Genomic DNA, 18453 nt, shown 5'->3' with positions numbered 1-18453 from the left:
GTCCTGGAAATACAACAGTAAACGGTCCTGGAAATACAACAGTAAACGGTCCTGGAAATACAACAGTAAACGGTAGACTTTGGGGCCCATTTTGATTTACTTTGAAAAATGTGTAGTGTATATATGAATTTTATTTGTCCCCATAAGAGGTGCTCAGTATTATTATATGTAGTTGCTAGTACGCACTGTTGCATCACATTGGTAAAAAAGAACAAACAATTGTAGATGCTGGCGATCTGAAAATAAAACTGAAATTGCTGGAGAAACTCAGCAGGGAAGAAAGCACAATTAACGTTTTGAGTTCAGTGACTCCTCATCAGTTCTGCTCAGTTTCGCCAGCACTGCCCGTTTTTGTTGCATTACATGGGATCAGGGAGACTCTCAATCTCTGTTGCATTTCCATGACAACACTTTGACAAATCAGAGTCAACGTGTCTGATCTGGGAGCTAAGATTAACAGTTAACTGTTCCTGCTGCATCTCCATGCTCAACCATTTAGCACCCATTTCTCATGCTGGATAAGTTGGTGTCTCTTTCCCAAGTTAATTTTCTGGCTTCCAAGTCCTGATGAATGCAAAACAAAAGCATTAACTTTGTCTCACCTTTTAACAACATTTTAAGTTCTCTACTGCCAAGCAATCATTTATCATAGATAGAATCATAGAATCCCTACAGCATGGAAGCAGGCTATTCAGCCCATCAAGTCCACACCGACCCTCTGAAAAGCATCCCACCCAGATCCATACTCCTACCTATCCCTGTAACCCTGTGGTTCCCATGGCTAATGCACCTAGTCTGCACTTCCATTGACACAATGGGCAATTTAGAATGGCCAATCCACCTAACCTGCTGGACTGTGGGAGGAAACCAGAGCACCCAGAGGAAACCCACGCAGACATGGGGAGAATGTGCAAACTCCACACAGACAGTCACCCGAGGGTGGAATCGAACCTGGGTCCCTGGCACTGAGGCAGCAGTACTAACCACTGAGCCACTTATACTGTCCTTGGTGCATCCTCCAGTTATAAATAATATAGCAGTGGTACTGTTCTCCCTAATCAGCTATTAACTCTGAATAAACAACAGTATCTGTTTTTGAGTGTGCAGTTTCCCAGGGATCAGTTGTGGTTGTGACATTATAAACTAGAGGTGATTATTACTGCAGTCTGTGCTTCTCTGAGATAGACATAATCACACTTCAATTAGGTAGTGCAATGCCTATTAGCATCTGCTGGAACATAAATTACAGGGAAATAAACACCCATTGCCCTATTATCTTCAGATTAAGTTGAGGATACTAGATCTTTATACCTGGCTAACTTAAATTTCTTGGCAGAGACACTCAACAGTGTCCATTTATTCTTCAATTATATGGCAGGTTATTAAATGTAAAATTTTTGCCTTTGTACTATTGGTGTTGTATTAGTGCCTACAGCATCATTTTTTTTTAAAGTCTGCACTGCTTTTCTGGTCAAAAACGTACATTTTGGTTCTTTTGAGCACAGGAGAAAGGATTTGTGAACTACTATGGACCTCAGCGATTCGGCCTAGGACAGAATGTTCAGGCAGATCAAGTTGGTTTGGCTCTTCTCGAGGGAAAATTGGTAAGACCCCTTTCCATGTTAAATGTTTAATCGTTTGTATGTGTATGTAGGTCAGGAGCGAATATTGCTGAGTGCGTTCTTGCAAATGTCAGACTTTGCACCTGCTATGCAGATTGTGGTTCTCACAAGGCCTCTCAGCTTGAGATTTTATGCTTTAACAACTCCTTGTTGTGTCACCATAGGTGTGCAGCTAGTCTAGAACTGAAGTTAACTTGTGAATGGTGAATGGCATCATGGGATCAGGCGAAATTTTATCAGTGACTATGCAGAATCAAGAATGGAATATTCACGACGTCATTGGTTTATTGCCAAAAGTTTGTAAGGTTAAAAATGCAATTAAAATGATGCATTTAAGGGAAAGGTGGATGAACACATGCAGGACAAGGCAAAGGAGGGTTATGCAGATAGGATTGGATGGGCACTCATGTGATGTGCAGCCACAAGTATACAACTGTGGAATAAATGGCACACTTCTGTGCTGGAAATGCTGCCTTAAAAAAAATCAATGCATTTTCTGCATGGACAGTATCTGCTGCAAATATATTTGAACTTCAGACGCAATCTTCTGATTTTCTGAAGAAGGGTCTAGGCCCGAAACATCAGCTTTCCTGCTCCTCTGATGCTGCTTGGCCTGCTGTGTTCATCCAGCTCTACACCTTGTTATATCAAAGTTAGAAATGTAATAGGTTTCTAAATTTCTTCAGTTCTGATACCTGATGATTTCTTTTAGATTTCCAGTGCCTACATTATTTTCCTTTTGTTATTTGGGAATGAATACCACTTCAGTGGAGCTAATGTTTGGTTAATGTTGACAGACCTCCTGTGACAGTGGGAAATGATGCACTTTCCTTATCGCACACTGACTGTTGGATTGAGAAGCTATTGGTTGGCATGAATCTGAAGGAAAGGTTAATTATACTTGGCTTTTGTGAGCCAAGGACACCCCACAGAGCTTCACAAACCAGGAAGTACTGCAGTCACTGTGCCAATGTAGGCAAACACAGCAGCTAGTTGGAACAGAAGGTTCTGTTGGGAATGAGATATTAAAAAATCATTTTGTTTTAGTGATGATGTTTGAGGTACAAACTTTCAGTTAGATTCTGGGAAAAACTCCCTTGCTGTTTTTAGAGTTGTGCTGTGGGACCTTCTATATCAATTTGAGAGGGCAGATAAAGTTTCTCTTTAATATCTACAATGCAGATAATTCACTCTTACTGCAAAATTTTCTTCTTTCCTGTGGCTTTTCTTTTGAAAAGAAGAAATGGTCTGTGATTTTCCTGTCCCCTCTATGGTACAGCAGACTCAGTGGGCTGATTGGCCTACGTGTTCCCATGTGTGACGCCTTACATCAGTTTAATGTGCAAGGTGCAGTTTCAGTCTTTCCTTTCAGTGACCTCTTGTGGTTCAGTATGGAACTTGAGAAAATGACAAGGTAGCCCACTGCATTCTTAACTGCAACGTGTTTGTGTATGTGTTGTCAATTAGGTGGTCATAAAATCAATTTAGGACAAGGCTGCTCATAATTGGGTTAGTTTAAAGTCACCTAATATTAGTGGTGATTGCCAAGACTCTGTTAAACATTACCTGGATACTGCTTTGGGCATGTTAAGGGCTAGTTGTGCCTTTGGGGTAATTTGTCCTTTATGAAACCTGAACACCTAAAGTCAAATGATTATTTGCCTGACTCTGCCCATAGCAAAACTTGTACCAGGTTCTCTTCACCCATCACGCCTATGCTGCAGGACCTACATTGGCTCTCGGTGTAGCAACAATTCAATTTTAAATTTCCCAGTTTTGTTTCAAAATCCCTCTCCGGCCTCTACAGTTGCCTTGAGCCCTTGGACGTTGTACGGTCTGTGCTCCTGCAACTCCCCTCTTGCACATCTGCGACTTTCATTTCTCTACTGTACCTTCAGCTGCCCAAGCACCAAGCTCTGAAACTTTCAATATACCTTGTCACCTCTACCTCCCTGTCTTTATTCAAATGTTCCTTTAAACTCTTTGTTCAAGTGTTTGACTATCTGCCCTAATACCTTGTTTAGCTCACGTCGTCTTATAGTCCTGAGTAACACCATGTGATGTTTTTTATGTTAGCAGTGTGAATGTAAATGCTAATGCTATTGGTGCAAGAGTGGTGAATTATAAAATTCCTGACAGATCTTTTGCATATGTAATCTATTTAGGTGGAGGCTGTGCATTTAGTCTTTACACCTGAAGAAGGAGATGACCCTGTCAATCAGGCCAAGAGACATTTTATTCAGACTGGTAAGGTTCAGTTTCCACGATCAGAATTCTTTTTTTATTTGTAACCTGCTCTCATTAACAAACAGTTGGATATTAAATATAACAGTGTGGAGCTGGAGGAACACAGCAGGCCAGGCAGCATCAGATGCTGCGTGGTGTGCGGTGTTCCTCTAGCTCCACACTGTTATCTCGGACTCCAGCATTGGCAATTCTTGCTATCGTTGATATTGAATATATTTTGTATGGAACCTTGCAGAATAGTAGAGGCCATTCAGCCCACTATGCTTGTCTTAGCCCTTAGTAAGAACATCCATTTAGACCTATTCTCTATTTTTCCATATTCCTGCAAATACTTCACTTTCAAACATATTTTTAATAAAATTTTTAAGGTTATCATTGAATCTGCTGTCACTTCCTTTTTCAGCAATGCAGTCCGGATCATCATCTCACTGCATTTAACAAAACCTTCAGAACTATTGGTTCTTTGTGTCAGTTACATTTAATGTCCTCTGGTTATGGATCCAAACATGATAGATTGTTATTTCTGAGTAAAAAGTTGGATTGAATTAGCATCAAATCTGCAGAGTCAAAGCATTCAATGGATTACTTTTTGCAATTATGGCTGTCCATAGCTTGTGCTTGCAAAATGCAAAACAAAGGCTCAGACTTTTTAATTCCAAAACAGTCTTGGCTTCCTGTTTACCTTCAGTCAGCTGACACTGTCTTGGAAGTTAGCACAGGGGTTCCCGAGGGGTATGCCAATGTTTCGAGGGTTTTCTCATGCAAAGGTTTAAACACCACTGGACTGTGCACTGTCACTGTACCACTAAGATCTTCGACGTCATATCAATACTGTTTTCTCTTCTTCAGGGGATGCCAAAGGGACACTTGCTTTGATGCCAGAGTACAAAACGAGAGAGCGAATGATGTTGCGTGCATTAAACCGCTATGGCAACAATCGGGAGGGTTGTGCCCGGGCTTGGCTTAGTTTGCCACACTCCATGCGTGTACTTTACATCCACTCGTATTGCAGTAAGGTCTGGAATAAAGCTGCATCTTTTCGCTTGAAAACTTACGACCTGAAAGTTGTAGAGGGAGACTTGGTTGCCTGTGATAATCTCGAGTGGGATCCATCGAATCAGGATAATTCTGTAAGTTTTAAAATGGATTCTGTTTTCAAATTAGTGCAGTACTTTTATTTCAATAATTTCCTGTCGTTTGCTGCACTTTAGCACCGTTACATTGCAGGAGATATTGAAGGAAACACCCACCACGTTAATCTAATTTTCCCTTTCTGTGTTATATAAAAATGATTTCCAGTGAGCATCACTGTCAGCCTTTCCCCATTATCTGCACTGCATTTATTTCCATGTGCCAATTCAGAAAATATTCTAATCTTCATTGTGAGAAGTGGCGGATTCCCTCCCTAGCAGTGAAAACAAACACATTGCAAAACAAATCAATTTGCCTTTTCAAATTTCTTTGGCACTTTAGACAAGCCAGAAAACAAAAGTGTTCGAATCTGACCTATCCTGCATTACTGTAGTGTACTGAGCTGGATTGGATGTGGTGATGTGAACTAAATGTGATATGTATGCAGGTTGCCTCTTACTACAACAGTCTGATTATCCTAAGGTCTGTGTCTAGATATATGTAGATGAACTGGAATAGAATGCAGGGTGGTTGCTGATGTTGGGGTTTCTGATCGATATTCATCCGCAATGTCTCCTAACAACAGAAAAGGGTCAGCCATGACCAAAGACAGAAGTTGCTGGAAGCTCAGCATCTGTCATTAAAAACTCCCAGTTAACATTTTGGGTCCAGTGACCCTTCCTCACCGGATCCGAAGCGTTAACTCTGTTTTTTCCTTAACAGGTGCTGCCAGACTTCTGCTGAACTTCCTGCAATTTCTGTTTTTGTTCCTGACCTACAGCATCCACAGTTTTTTCAGTTTTTAGCTCAGCCATGACACTGGATTCTAGTGGTCCATGAGGAGAGGAGTTAGGACTTTGCACGGTTACAATGAGCCTTTGTGTTTAAGTTATTTCCACTTCTGTTTTTGAACCCATCATGACCAAAGCCAGTGTATTCAGATCAAGATGATTGCATCCACTTCAACAAGCACATCAAGAAACTGCACACTGACTCACAGCTGCCACTGATATTTCCTGAGGAGATGGGGGATTATCAATCATTCCTAATACAAGCAACGTTTCCTATGGAACTAAATTTGGCTGTGCTTCCTCCTCATATATCTAATGTTAGATTTTCTATTGTTGCCATGCCCCACTGATGAAGGATAACTATTACTTGATATAGTTATCAAGTAATAACTATAGTCAACCTCAAGGGGTAATATCACCATCTATTAATCCAGAGATCCAGGAAATGTTCTGGGGACCCAGGTTCGTATCCTGCCACTGCAGATAGTGGAATTTGAATTCAATAAATGTCTGGAATTAACAGTCTGAAACTAACCATGAAACCATTGTTGATTGTCGGAAAAACCCATCTGATTCATTAATGACCTTTCACAAAGGAAACTGCTGTGCTTGCCTCGCCTGGCCATGTGACTCCAGACTCTTCATGTGGTTGCGGGGGGGACGAGACTGGCAATTTAACATTCTGGGGGAAAAGGCTCTTTAGGAATGATGGGCGTGTTGGGGGGACGGTGTGCAAAAGTGGAGATGGTGTTGCATTATTAGTTAGGTGTGCAGTTTCTGCAGTAAGGAGGGGTGTTTTCTTGCAAAGTGGTCAGATGAGGCTTTGGGGGTAGAACTTAGGAAGAAATAAGGGGTGGTGACACTGTTCGGAGTGTATTATAGGCCCCAAATACAGTCACAACTGTAATGTAAATGATGCAAAAATAATAATAGGTCAATTATATTAGGGAAATTTAAACTACCCCAATATTAATTGGGAATAATTGTAGTATAAAGAGTTTAGAAGGGACAGTTTTTCTGAAATCTATACAGGAGAGCTATTTGTGTCAACATTGTAGATAGTCCTACAAGCGATGGTGCAGTGCTGGACCTAATTCTGGAGAATGAATCCAGACAGGTGTTTGAGGTGTCAGTGGGGAGCACTTTAGAGATAGTGACCACAACACCGTATGTTTTAAGTTTGGTGTGGAAAAGGAGAAAGAAGGTCTCAGAAAAGGGTTTTGGATTGGAGTAAGGGAGAATTTATTAAAATAAGGCAGGATCTGGCCAAAGTAGACTGGGAACAGCTACTTGGTGACTTTACAGCAGAACACCGGGAGCTGTTTAAAAAGGTTCTGGAGGAGTACAGGCCCAACATGTTCCCTTTTAAGGTGAAATGTAGCAGAACCCTGGATGTGTAGGTATGTTGGTGACTGGATCAAGAAGAAAAGAGGGGTGCTTAACAGATATGAAGGAAGCAAAACACAGGGACCCTGGAGGAGTATAGGGAGTGCAGAGGGGAATTCAAGAAAGCAATTAGGAGAGCAGAGAGGAGCCATGAGAAATTCCTAGTGGGCAAGATCAGGTAGAATCACAATATTTTTTACAAGTATGTCAAGAGGAAGAAAATAACCAGGGGAAGAATAAGGCCAATTGGGGACCAAGGGGGCAATCTGTGCGTGAAGCCAGAGGACGTTGGTAGAGTGTTAAATGAAAACTTCACATTTGTCTTTACTTGGGAAAAGGAAGGTGCAAATACTGAATTCGAGAAGATAGACTTTTGCTGTTCTTAAGCAGATTGATACAAGAAGTGAGGTGGTTTTGGAACTTTTGGCAGATTTAAAAGTGCACAGATCCCCAAGTTCAGATGAGGTGTATCCCAGATTGCTGTGGAAGATGAGGGATAAATTTATAGGAACCCTAACCCAAATTTTTTTTAAATGTCTCTGGCCACAAGAGGAGGTGAGGTGTCAGAGGACTGGAGGACAGTTAATATGGTTCCAGTGAGTCTAACATCCATGGTAGGGAAACTATTGGAGAAAGTTCTGAAGGAGAGAATCTCCACTTGGACAGGCAAGGTTTGATCAAGGATATGTGGTGTGGCTTCATCAGAAGGAGATCATGCCAAACAGATCTAGTGGAATTTTTCAAGAAGGTGACCAAGTGTTTGGGTAAGGCAGTTGATGTAATTTATACGGATTTCAGCAGGACCTTTAACAAGGTCCCACATGGGAGATGGATAAAGAAGATAAAAGTTCATGGGATCTGGGTAACTCGGCAAGTTGGAACCAAAATTGGCTTAGTAGGCAAGAGATGGAGGGTGGTGGTAGAAGGCTGTTCATGTGACTGGAGGCCTGTGTGCGGTGCTGGGTCCAATGTTGTTTATGATATTCATCAACAATGTTGGTGAGAATGTGGGGAAGGGATGATAAGTAAATTTGCGATGATACAAAGATTGGCCAGATGGTTTACAGGAAGGTGCTAGGTTGCAGGAGGATATAAACGGACTGGTCAGATGGGCAGATCAGTGGCAGATGGAACTTAATCTTGAAAAGTGAGAGGTGATACACTTTAGAAGTAACAAGACAATGGAGTACTCAATGAGTGGCAGGACACCAAGGAAGTTGAGGAACAGAGGGATCTTGTGGTGCTTGTCCACTGATTCCTGAAGGCAGCAGGACAGGGTTAATTGGGCAGTTAAGGCAGCATATGGGACATGTGCTTTTATCAGTCATGGTGTAGGTTATAAGTGTAGGGAGTTAATGTTGGAACTGTACAGAACTTTGGTTAGGCCACAGCTGGAGTACTTTGTGCAGCTCCGGTCACCGCACTGTAGGAAGGATGTGATTGTGCTGGAGGGAGTGCAGAGGAGATTCATCGGGATGTTGACTGGGATAGGGCATCTCGGTGATGGGGAGAGGCTGGATCAGCTCGGGTTGCTTTCTTTAGAGCAGAGCAGGTGGAAGGGGGACCTGATAGAGGTGTGTAGGATTGAGGGGCATGGACAGGGTGGATGGAAAGCAGCTGTTCCCCTTTATCAAAAGGTCAGTAGGAAGGGAGCATATATTTCAAGTGAAATAAGGTTTAGAGGGGATTTGAGGAAAGTTTTTTTTTCCACCTAGAGGGTGGTGAGAGTCTGCAATATACTGCCTGGAAAGGTAGTTGAGGAGGGAAACTTTCTGGATTCTTTTAAAAAGTACTTGGATGAGCATTTGAAGTGTCATAACATTCAAGGCTATGGGCCTAATGTGAGAAAGTAGGATGAGGGTTGGTAGTAATATATTTTTGGTAGTACACACTCGATGGGCTGAAGGGCCTGTTCCGTACTGTGTAATTCTATGATTCTGCCTGCTCTCTGGGCACTTACAGACTGCCAATAAATGCTAGCCTAGCCAGCAACGCCCACATCAAGTGAACAAATGAAGAAAAACATCACCCGTCTCCACTGCTTGCTTCAGCTTATTGGCTGCCTTTGATGATTCCTAACTGCAAATGCTTCTCTGGCCGGCTTTCTACCTTCTGTGAACTTGAGCTCGCCCTCAATTTTGCTTGTATTTTAACCCACGTCATGCCTTGCTCACCCATAGTTCCTCTGCTCCCATTAGCTAGTAGGGCTCATCTTATAATTCTTCTCATGTTTAATCCGCTTCACGACTCTTTCTATCTTTCTTCAGCTTTACGGACATCAAGGAACTCTGTGTCCCTTGAATTCTGGCCTTTTTCCTGTATCTCTATTTCCATCAGCCATTGATGACACTAACCTCAGCCATCCATACTAACTGCCCTTTCTAAATCTCTCTACCTCAGCTCTCTGTTGCCTCCCTCAAGACCTTGTGGAACCTTCCTTCTTAAGCCAAGCTTTTTGTCATATATCCTTTTTTTAAAATTCACTCCTAGGACGTGGGCATCGCCAGCTGGCCACCATTTACTGCCTGCCCTCATTGCCCTTGAGATGGTGTTGGTGAACTGCCTTTTTTTTAATTAATTCGTGGGTTGTGGGTGTCACTGGGTCAGCATTCATTGCCTCTGCTTGATTAAGAGTCATCCACATTGGTCCGTGTCTGAGTCCGGGCAAGACCAGGTAAGAATGGCTGTTTCCTCCCCTAAAGGCCATTAATGAACTAGATGGGTTTTTCCTGATAATCGTTTCTCGGCCACCATTAGAGATAAACCATGGCAGGATTCAAACCTATGTCCCCAGAACATTACCTGAGTCTCTGGATTAATAATCTAGTGATAACACCACTAGGCTACGGCCTCCCCTTGAAATTCTTGAACCGCTGCGGTCCATCTTTCAAATTAAAGAACAGAAATCCAGATTGCAAGTAGCTGCAAATCCAGCCAGTGGGCAGAATCATCCTAATATCCATCTCCCTTTGCTCAGAGCCAGTTTTTAATTCAAATCTTGCTATCCTCCTGTGAAGCACCTCAGAGCATTTAATTAATTTCCAGGCATTATGTAAATGCAAGTTGTTATTGAATCAGCTGAGGATTAAATTGTTGGATTAGTTCAGGTGGTTCTGTTGGAAATGTCTTCTAAACTCTGTACTACAATTTCACTAACCCGTTGCCCTGCGTGAGAGAGTTTCTGCATGGGTGCTGCCAGTACTTACAAGCAATGCAAATAATTACTCACATCCAGCTTAAATTTTTAAGGGACAAAGGAATCGTTGACTGTAACTGTGAGATTTCCCAAAACATACACTCAATGTCTGCTGCCATGTCTAAGCAGGAAGTCTGCCTTGGTATTTCTTTGCTCTGGAACAGTAATAGGAGAATGATGCAAGCATGCATTAATAGCACATACACTGAGAGCCTTGTCTAAATTATTCGACAGCGGTCCCACTGCTTCTTTCAGCTCTTGCAGTAAAATACTGCAAGTGACAAATGTTGACTGACACTAGACTGCAATCGAAGAATTCAGAATTCATCAAGTTTCGTTTGTAAATCAAATGCTACCAGTCATAGCATTGACAATTGTCACCTTCCTGTGTCATTTTTGATGGGACCAGATCAATGCAAATGATTCTGTGGCACCGTCCAAAGATGACGAGGAGATTTCTCCTTAAATTCCAGCCAGTAACAATCCTTCAACATTGTAATCATATTATTAATTATTGATTCATCAATTTGTGGCATAGAGTCAGAGTCATACAGCATGGAAACCCTTCGGTCCAATCAGTCCATGCCGATCGTAATCCCAAACTAAACTAGCCCCACCAACCTGCACTGAGCTCATATCCCTCCAAACCTTTCCTATTCTTGTACTCATCCAAATGTTTAAGTGTTGTAATTCTACCTACATCCACCACTGCCTCTGGAAGTTCGTTCCACATGTGTACCACTCTGTGTAAAAATGAAAAGCCTCTCTTGTATTTTTTAAGTCTTTCTTCTCTCAACTTGAAAATATGCCCCCGGTCTTTAAATCCCCCATCCTTGGGAAAAGACACCTGCCATACAACTTACCCATACCCCTCATGGTTTTATAAACCTCTATAAGGTCACCTGTCAACACTCCAGTGATAAAAGTCCCAGTCTATCCAGTCTCTCCTTGTAACTCAAACTCTCCAGTCCTGGTAACATCCTGGTAAATCTCTTCTGGATCCTCCTCTTAATAATATACTGCCTATAACCGGGCAACCAGAACTGGCATCTTGGATACCAAGTGAATTAAGGGATATGGGGTTGTTCAGCATCGTGGAATTGCTGTAGAAAATGTTCCATGTTTATATTACATGGCAGAGCTAGCTCAAGGGAACTACCCTTGCTTTTGTTTCTTATATTCCTGCTGTCCACAAATTAGCCACTTCATTTCCTATACTGCAACATTGCAGACACCTTTATAAATTGTCTGTGAAAGGCTTTGGCATGTGTGTGCTTGTGAAAAGCATTTTATAGATGCAACTTAAATTAACCCTTGTGACATGATTTCATGATTTTATCTGCACACTTGTTTTGGAAGATGAAAAGCATACTGCTCATATGTTTATGGGATTTGACGTATTTTTTGCATTTATTGGAATCTACTTATGATATATTTTTAGGATTTGATTTGTAGTGAAGAGTTATTGTGACACTTGTGACTGAAGAGAGCATTGACCCTGTTGCAGCAAATGTATCAGCTAAATATCTGTGCAGTTTTCCATTATACAACACCTATAAATAGCCCTTAAGATCTCTTGAGTGACAATCAAACTGCAGGATGAATTTATATTTTGGAAAATATTCATGTTAACTTTGCAGGATCACAAATCATTTTTTGGTGGAGTGTGCACTTAGTTTTTGAGTCCAGGTCCACAAGTTGCAGAACTCATTGCAAGCAAATTACGCACATCACTGTGAATTAAGTTAATACTGCAGTCTACGATGGGATTGGCTTTGGATTTATCATGTATTGGTTTAATTCTGTATATTTTTTCTCTGAAAACTGTTTGCGAATACCATTCAGTCATTCAGTATCTGCTGTAGCAAACTGTCACATTGTTTAGAAAAACAAGGCAGTATTTTTCTGTTTAATTTTCCTGGAGATTTGTGTATTAAAATGTGCCGCACTTTCATTATTTCCACTCAGCAGGTGCACATTGTGACAACTGAAGATCTGAAGTCAAACATTTACTCCATTAACCAAGTAAGGCCAATTCCCTTATTCAGTCTTCATTAACTCATCCCATTATTTTCTTGAACAGTTTGCAGGAGTGAGTTTGAAGGTGTTTTATACACAAGATGCAACTTTGCTCATTATTGAAGGTGTTGTTGATTGGATACTAGAAAATTATATGAAAAACACCTATTTAGGATTTGCAAAAATGTAACATTTCATCTAGACTGCCCTTTAGCTTACTTCCTTGATTTATTTTAGAAAAAACAATTTTGGCATGAACCAAATCCCAGAGATGATACTTCCTCTCTCTCTCTCTCTCTCTCTCGCGTCTGAAGGTTGAGTTTTAAATCACATTTCAAGACTTAAAAATATTTATCTACGCTTACCCATTTTGAGATTCAAATCACACCCATCCTCTCGGGTCATCCTAAAAGGACCCAGCTTTATTCAGAGACGTGAGGGGGAGTTTTCCCGACATCCTGGTTAATGGTAACCCCTCAAACAGCACCAGTAAAACTGATTAACTGGCTGTTTAACCTCAGTGCTGTTTGTGGGGACCTTTTATTGTACTCCTGTACTCGTACAAATTAAAGATACAAATTCAAATACTAACTTTCAATGCTTTCTTTTAAAATTATTTTTTAAACAGTTACTAACCTGATTTCTGCCTCTGCTACTTTCAGTAAGCATGAGTTCTTTAATGATAGTTGGTTAAATTGTACTGTGATAATGGCTTCTTTTTAATTAAAGGTCGTTCTTCCAATGCCTGGTAACAGTGTCCAGTATCCATGCAACAAGCTGGCATTGTGGTATCAGGAAACTTTGGCTCAGGATGGACTGAAGGAATGTAAGTTTAGAATCCCTGCATTGCAACTGAACATTCCTGGATGCTACCGGCGCCTCCTAGCACAACCTCAGCAACTGCTGTTTCGGTGGTTAGAGGACAAGGAAGTTCCTTTTACAAAAGAAGGCTGTGAACTTGTAACTGATGACTCCAAACAGCCTCACGAAGTGAGAGACTCTCTTTCTGTGTCCTTCAGCCTGAATTCGTCATGCTATGCGACAGTCTGTTTGAGAGAAATCATGAAATGCAACGTGTAATTCTTTTCAATTTATTGTTATTAACTTTAGCCACAGTCTGCCAATCTTCCATATTGTTACAGAAGGTTAGAATGCGTTTTGGATATTTGTTTCTGTGAAAGCCACTCAAGAACAAGTGATGTACTTCTATGTACCACTGTTCACACAGTTGAAGCTGTTACGAATTTATTTGGTTCATCAAAGTGGGAGAGTGGCAGTGGTCAGAGGAATCATGCTGAAAGACAGCCCCAGATGTTGAGAAGGCATGAGGGGGGATGGAAACTTTCTTCCAGAAACATGGGGCCAATCATAAGAAGAATGCTCTGTCTGCTGCCCATCCAACATTTGCGCAAGGTCTGAAAAGGTTCCACCCTCTCACCTAGAAATGGCGCAAAACTAAAGGAAGACAGATAGCAAGAAAAATAGAAGGAGAAAGCTGTAGGCAAAGACTCCAGTTGCAGGTGAGACAAGCCAAGTCGAGGGACCTGACTAAATATACACTTCAGGCATGGAACCTTTGTCCTTTGGCTGTTCATAGTGTACACTTGTCAAGTGTCACCCCAGAGATTGTTACAGGCCTTGACCAATCGAACAGTTGGTTTAGATAGAGCAAAGTTATCTTGAATACTGACAGATTTTCACAGCATAAACTAGGAGTGGCCTGTGTTACCTGCTCCTGAAATTTAAGGTGTCCTCCTGCTCTGTATTCCTAATATTTAGAATTAGCAGACATAAAACGTGTACGTATTTTTTTAAGATAACAAGGTGTAGAACTGGATGAACACAGCAGGCCAAGCAGCATCAGAGGAGCAGGAAAGCTGAGGTTTTGGGTCTGGACACTTCTTCAGAAACGTCAGCTTTCCTGCTCCTCTGTTGCTTGGCCGCCTGTGTTCATCCAGCTCTACACCTTGTTATCTCAGACTCTCCAGCATCGGCAGTTCCCATTATCTCTGAACATTTTTTTTTTTAAGAACTAGTTTTTCCACTGGAGGACTGAAAGATAATCCGGTGTCTGTCATCCAAGCACCGTTTCATAATATACAAAGTTAATGAAGACAAACAACCACTTAACATTGTGGAGAGCATAGCAACAAGATGTGCATGTATGCTGCCAATACAGCATCGATGGAAACTGTTTGTTTTCAGTAGCAGTAGTGTACATGCAACCTGAACCCAAAGTCAGGATGTTCATCCAGCGCTACACCTTGTTACCTGGATTGAGACTGTGTTTTACTCAGAATCATTAAAACAGGTACAGCACAACAGAAGGTCACATGGCTCCTCATGTCTGAGCTCTCTGACCGAGAAGTTCAGCAAGTTGCATTCCCTCACCCTTTCTCCTGCATAATTCTTTCTTTGGGTGTTTATTCAATATCTTTTTTTAAACAAAAGCCCGATTGTATCTGACTTCACCATGCTGCCAGGCCATGCATTCCATAATCTAACCATTCACTTCATGCTTAAGAGTCAGGTCAGCTCTTCGCAACCAGAAATTTAAACTTGCTAGTGTGAGCACAACCATAATTACATCCTTTCGGTGAGTCTGTAAAACCAGAATGTACATAGAGGAGGAGATGTTTTAAAAAACAGGTGCCTACTTTTAATGTTCTTTTTAAGTTGTAAGTTGGAATCAAAAATTGTTTCCAGAGTTCACATACGTAGCTTGCAAATCTATCTCAGTGTACTGAATTACTTACCTTTTCTTCTTTTTAAGATAAAAAGATCTTCCCTTGATAAAATGTCTGGTCTGTACACATCTATAAACCCAGCCTCCAAAGTAACTACATGTTCCAATGTTCAAGAGGGGAGTGGTAGATAAAAAATTGCAATAGTTTGTCTTTATTAACACCGTTTATCTGCGATTGAATGAAGAATAATCAACTTTTTAAATTCACTCGTGGGATTTGGGCATTGCTGGGTGGCCAGTATTTCTTGCCCGTCCCTAGTTGCCCTTGAGAAGGTGGTGGTGAGCTGCCTTCTTGAATCGATATAATCCACCTGCTGTAGGTTGACCCAAATTGCCATTAGAGGATTTTGACCCAGTGACAGCGAAAGAAGAGTGATATATTTCAAAGTCAGGATGGTGATTGGCTTGGAGGGGAACTTTGAGGTAGTGATGTTACCATGTACCTGCTGCCCTTGTCCTTCTAGATGAAAGTGGTCGTGGGTTGGAGGGTGCCATCTGAGGATCTTTGGTGAATTTTCTGCCGTGCATCTTGTGAATAGTACACACTGCTGCTACTGGCCGTGCATTATGGAGGGAGTGGATGCTTGTGAATGTATTACCAATCAAGCAGGTTGCTTTGCCTGGATAGTATCGAGCTTCTTGAGTATTGTTGGAGCTGCACCCATCCAGCCAAATGGGGATAATTCCATCACACTCCTGATCTTTGCCTTGTAGATGGTAGACAGGTATTGCCTGGCTTTATATATCATGAATGTTACTTGCCACTTGTCAGCCCAAGCATGGATATTGTCCAGATCTTTACAGTCATAGAGTAATACAGCATGCAAACAGGCCCTTCGGTCCAGCCCGGTCCATGCTGACTACGGTGCCCACCCAGCTAGTTCCAATAGCCCGTACTTGGTCCATATCCCTCTCAACCCTTCCCGTCCATGTAGCTCTCCAAATGTTTTTTAAATGTTGCTATTGTACCTGCCTCAACCACTTTCTCTGGCAGCCCATTCCGTAAACACACCACTCTGTGTGAAGAAGTTGCCCCTGAGGTCCTCCTTAAATCTTTCCCTACTCATCTTAAACCTATGCCCTCGCGTTTTCAATAGAAAAAGACTATATGCATTCATTCTATCTATGCCCCTTATGTTTTTATACACCTTAATAAGGTCACCCCTCATTCTCCTATGTTCCTTGAAATAAAGTCCTATCCTGGCCAACCTCTCCTTTATAACTCTTCTTTGCACACTTTCTAGTTTAACTATGTCTTTCCTATAACAGGGTGACCAAAACTGTACACAATACTCTAAGTGCGGCCTCACCAACAACTTATACAACTGTAACGTAACGTCCCAACTCCTAAACTCAATGCCTTGACTGTTGAAGGCCAGCATGCTAAATGCCTTCTTCCCCACCCTGTCCACCTGTGATGCTGCTTTCAACGAACTATGTACTTGTACTCCTAGGTCCCTCTGTTCCACAACACTCCCTGAGGACCTTACCATTTACTGTATAAGTCCTACCTTGGTTTGACTTTCCAAAGTACAACACCTCACATTTATCTGTATTGAATTGCATTTGCCAATCCTCAGCCCACTTCACCATCTGATCAAGATCCCCCTGTAATTTTTGATAACCTTCCTCTTTATCATTGATACCCCATAATTTTCTATCATCTGCAAACTTACTAATCATGCTTTGTACATTCACATCCAGATCATTTATGTAAATAACAAATAACAAATAACTAAGGTCCCAGCACCGACCCCTTTGGTACACCACTAGTCACAGGTCTCTAGTCCGAGAAACAACCTACAACCATCACCTTCTGCTTCCTACCATTGAGCTAATTTTGAGTCCAATGACTAGCCTGCCGTGCTTGTTGCATTTGAACATGGACTGCTTTAGTTTCTGAGGACCCACGAATGGTGCTGCACACATTGTGTAGTCATTGGTGAACTTCACCTTATCTGACCTTGTGATAAAGGGAAGGTTACTGATGAAGCAGCTGAAGATGGTTGGGCCTAGGACACTACCCTGAGGAACTCCGGCAGAGATGCCTGGAGCTAAGATGTGTGACCTCCAACCGACACAACCATTTTCCTCTGTGCCATGTAGGACTCCACCCAGTGGAGAGTTGACCCCTGGTACCCTAGCAAAATTGGAATAATCGGGCTCCTTGGTGCCAGACTTAGTTAAATGTGACCTTGATGTCAAGGGCCGTCACACATTTAGCTCTTTTGTCCATGTTTGAACCAGGGCTGCAATGAGGTCAGGAGCTGAGTGGCCCTGGCAGAACCCAAACTGGGCAACACTGAGCAGGTGCTGCTTGATAGCACTGTTGATGACACTTTCTATCACTTCACTGATAATTTAGAGTAGGCTGATGGGGCGGTAATTGGCCGGGTTGGATTTGTCCTGCTTTTTGTGTACAGGACATACCTTGGCAATTTTCCATATTGTCAGGTAGATGCCAATGTTGTAACTGTACTGGAAGAACTTGACTGGCGGAGCAGCAAATTGTTGTTATGGCCCACAGCCTTTGCAGTGTCCAGTGTCTCCAACCGTTTCTTGATATCATGTGGAGTGAATCGAATTGGCTGAAGACTGGTATCTGTAATGCTGGGGACCACTGAAGGAGGCAGAGATGAATCATCCACTTGGCACTTCTGGCTGAAGATTGCTGCGAATGCTTCAGCCTTATCTTTCCATATACTGAAGTATACTGTGTCCATATACTAGGCTTTTTAGCTTACTGTTTGAAGAGCAGGATCTTCCAGTCTTAAACAAAAGATAATGTATTAGAAATTACAAGTGTGCAATCATTTATCAAATATTGACTTTTAAATGAAATACATTATGTCTGTGTAATATAATAGACAACACATATTGGTAACACTTAGGAACTCAAGCTCTATAAATACTTTTTAAAAAAAAATGAATATGATGGAATTCTACAGTGAAAGATCATATATATTTAAACACTGCAGTCAACTGAGACATGCAGTCCTCTCACTGCTGGCAGTATTTAGAATTATATTAGAATTATTTGACAGAGGTTTTGACCACCTTACAGATTCAGTCAGATACAGGCCAGGAATCCAAAATTAGATTTAAATGTAAATGGGGAAGAGAGGTACCAGCTGTAAAACCACATTCCTAGAACTGGGACCCTGCGATAGTTCGAATGGAGAGAGTCACTTTTGGGGAGGGGAAGGGAGAGCAGAGAGAACTGGGAGGGACAGTTCAAGGTTTTAGAAAATGAAGTTTTCATTTTAACAGGTAATGATATAGAAGAATTTCAAAATTGTGGCAAAGCTCCAAGAT

The 18453-nt window shown here is 41.7% G+C and overlaps 1 protein-coding gene across 4 annotated transcripts in view; it reads left to right on the top strand.

Moving 5' to 3' along the window:
* Positions 1-18453, top strand: part of pus7l (pseudouridine synthase 7 like) — a 32651-nt gene that overhangs the window by 13084 nt on the left and 1114 nt on the right. For 3 of the 4 annotated variants that reach the window (XM_020516445.2, XM_048607592.1, XM_048607593.1), the window contains exons 5-9: positions 1506-1604; positions 3788-3869; positions 4719-4999; positions 12342-12398; positions 13122-15223. In XM_020516445.2, coding sequence (XP_020372034.1) covers positions 1506-1604; positions 3788-3869; positions 4719-4999; positions 12342-12398; positions 13122-13472 — 870 coding nt within the window. In that variant the 3' untranslated portion in view covers positions 13473-15223. Of the gene's footprint in view, positions 1-1505; positions 1605-3787; positions 3870-4718; positions 5000-12341; positions 12399-13121; positions 15224-18453 lie in introns of those variants that run through there. The other variant, XM_048607594.1, reaches the window with a different exon arrangement.

The sequence above is a fragment of the Rhincodon typus genome, chromosome 18 (genome assembly GCF_021869965.1).
Source record: "Rhincodon typus isolate 14 chromosome 18, sRhiTyp1.1, whole genome shotgun sequence".
Taxonomy (NCBI): domain Eukaryota; kingdom Metazoa; phylum Chordata; class Chondrichthyes; order Orectolobiformes; family Rhincodontidae; genus Rhincodon; species Rhincodon typus.
Note: the sequence above shows the minus strand (reverse complement) of the source record. Positions and strands in the feature narration are given on the sequence as shown.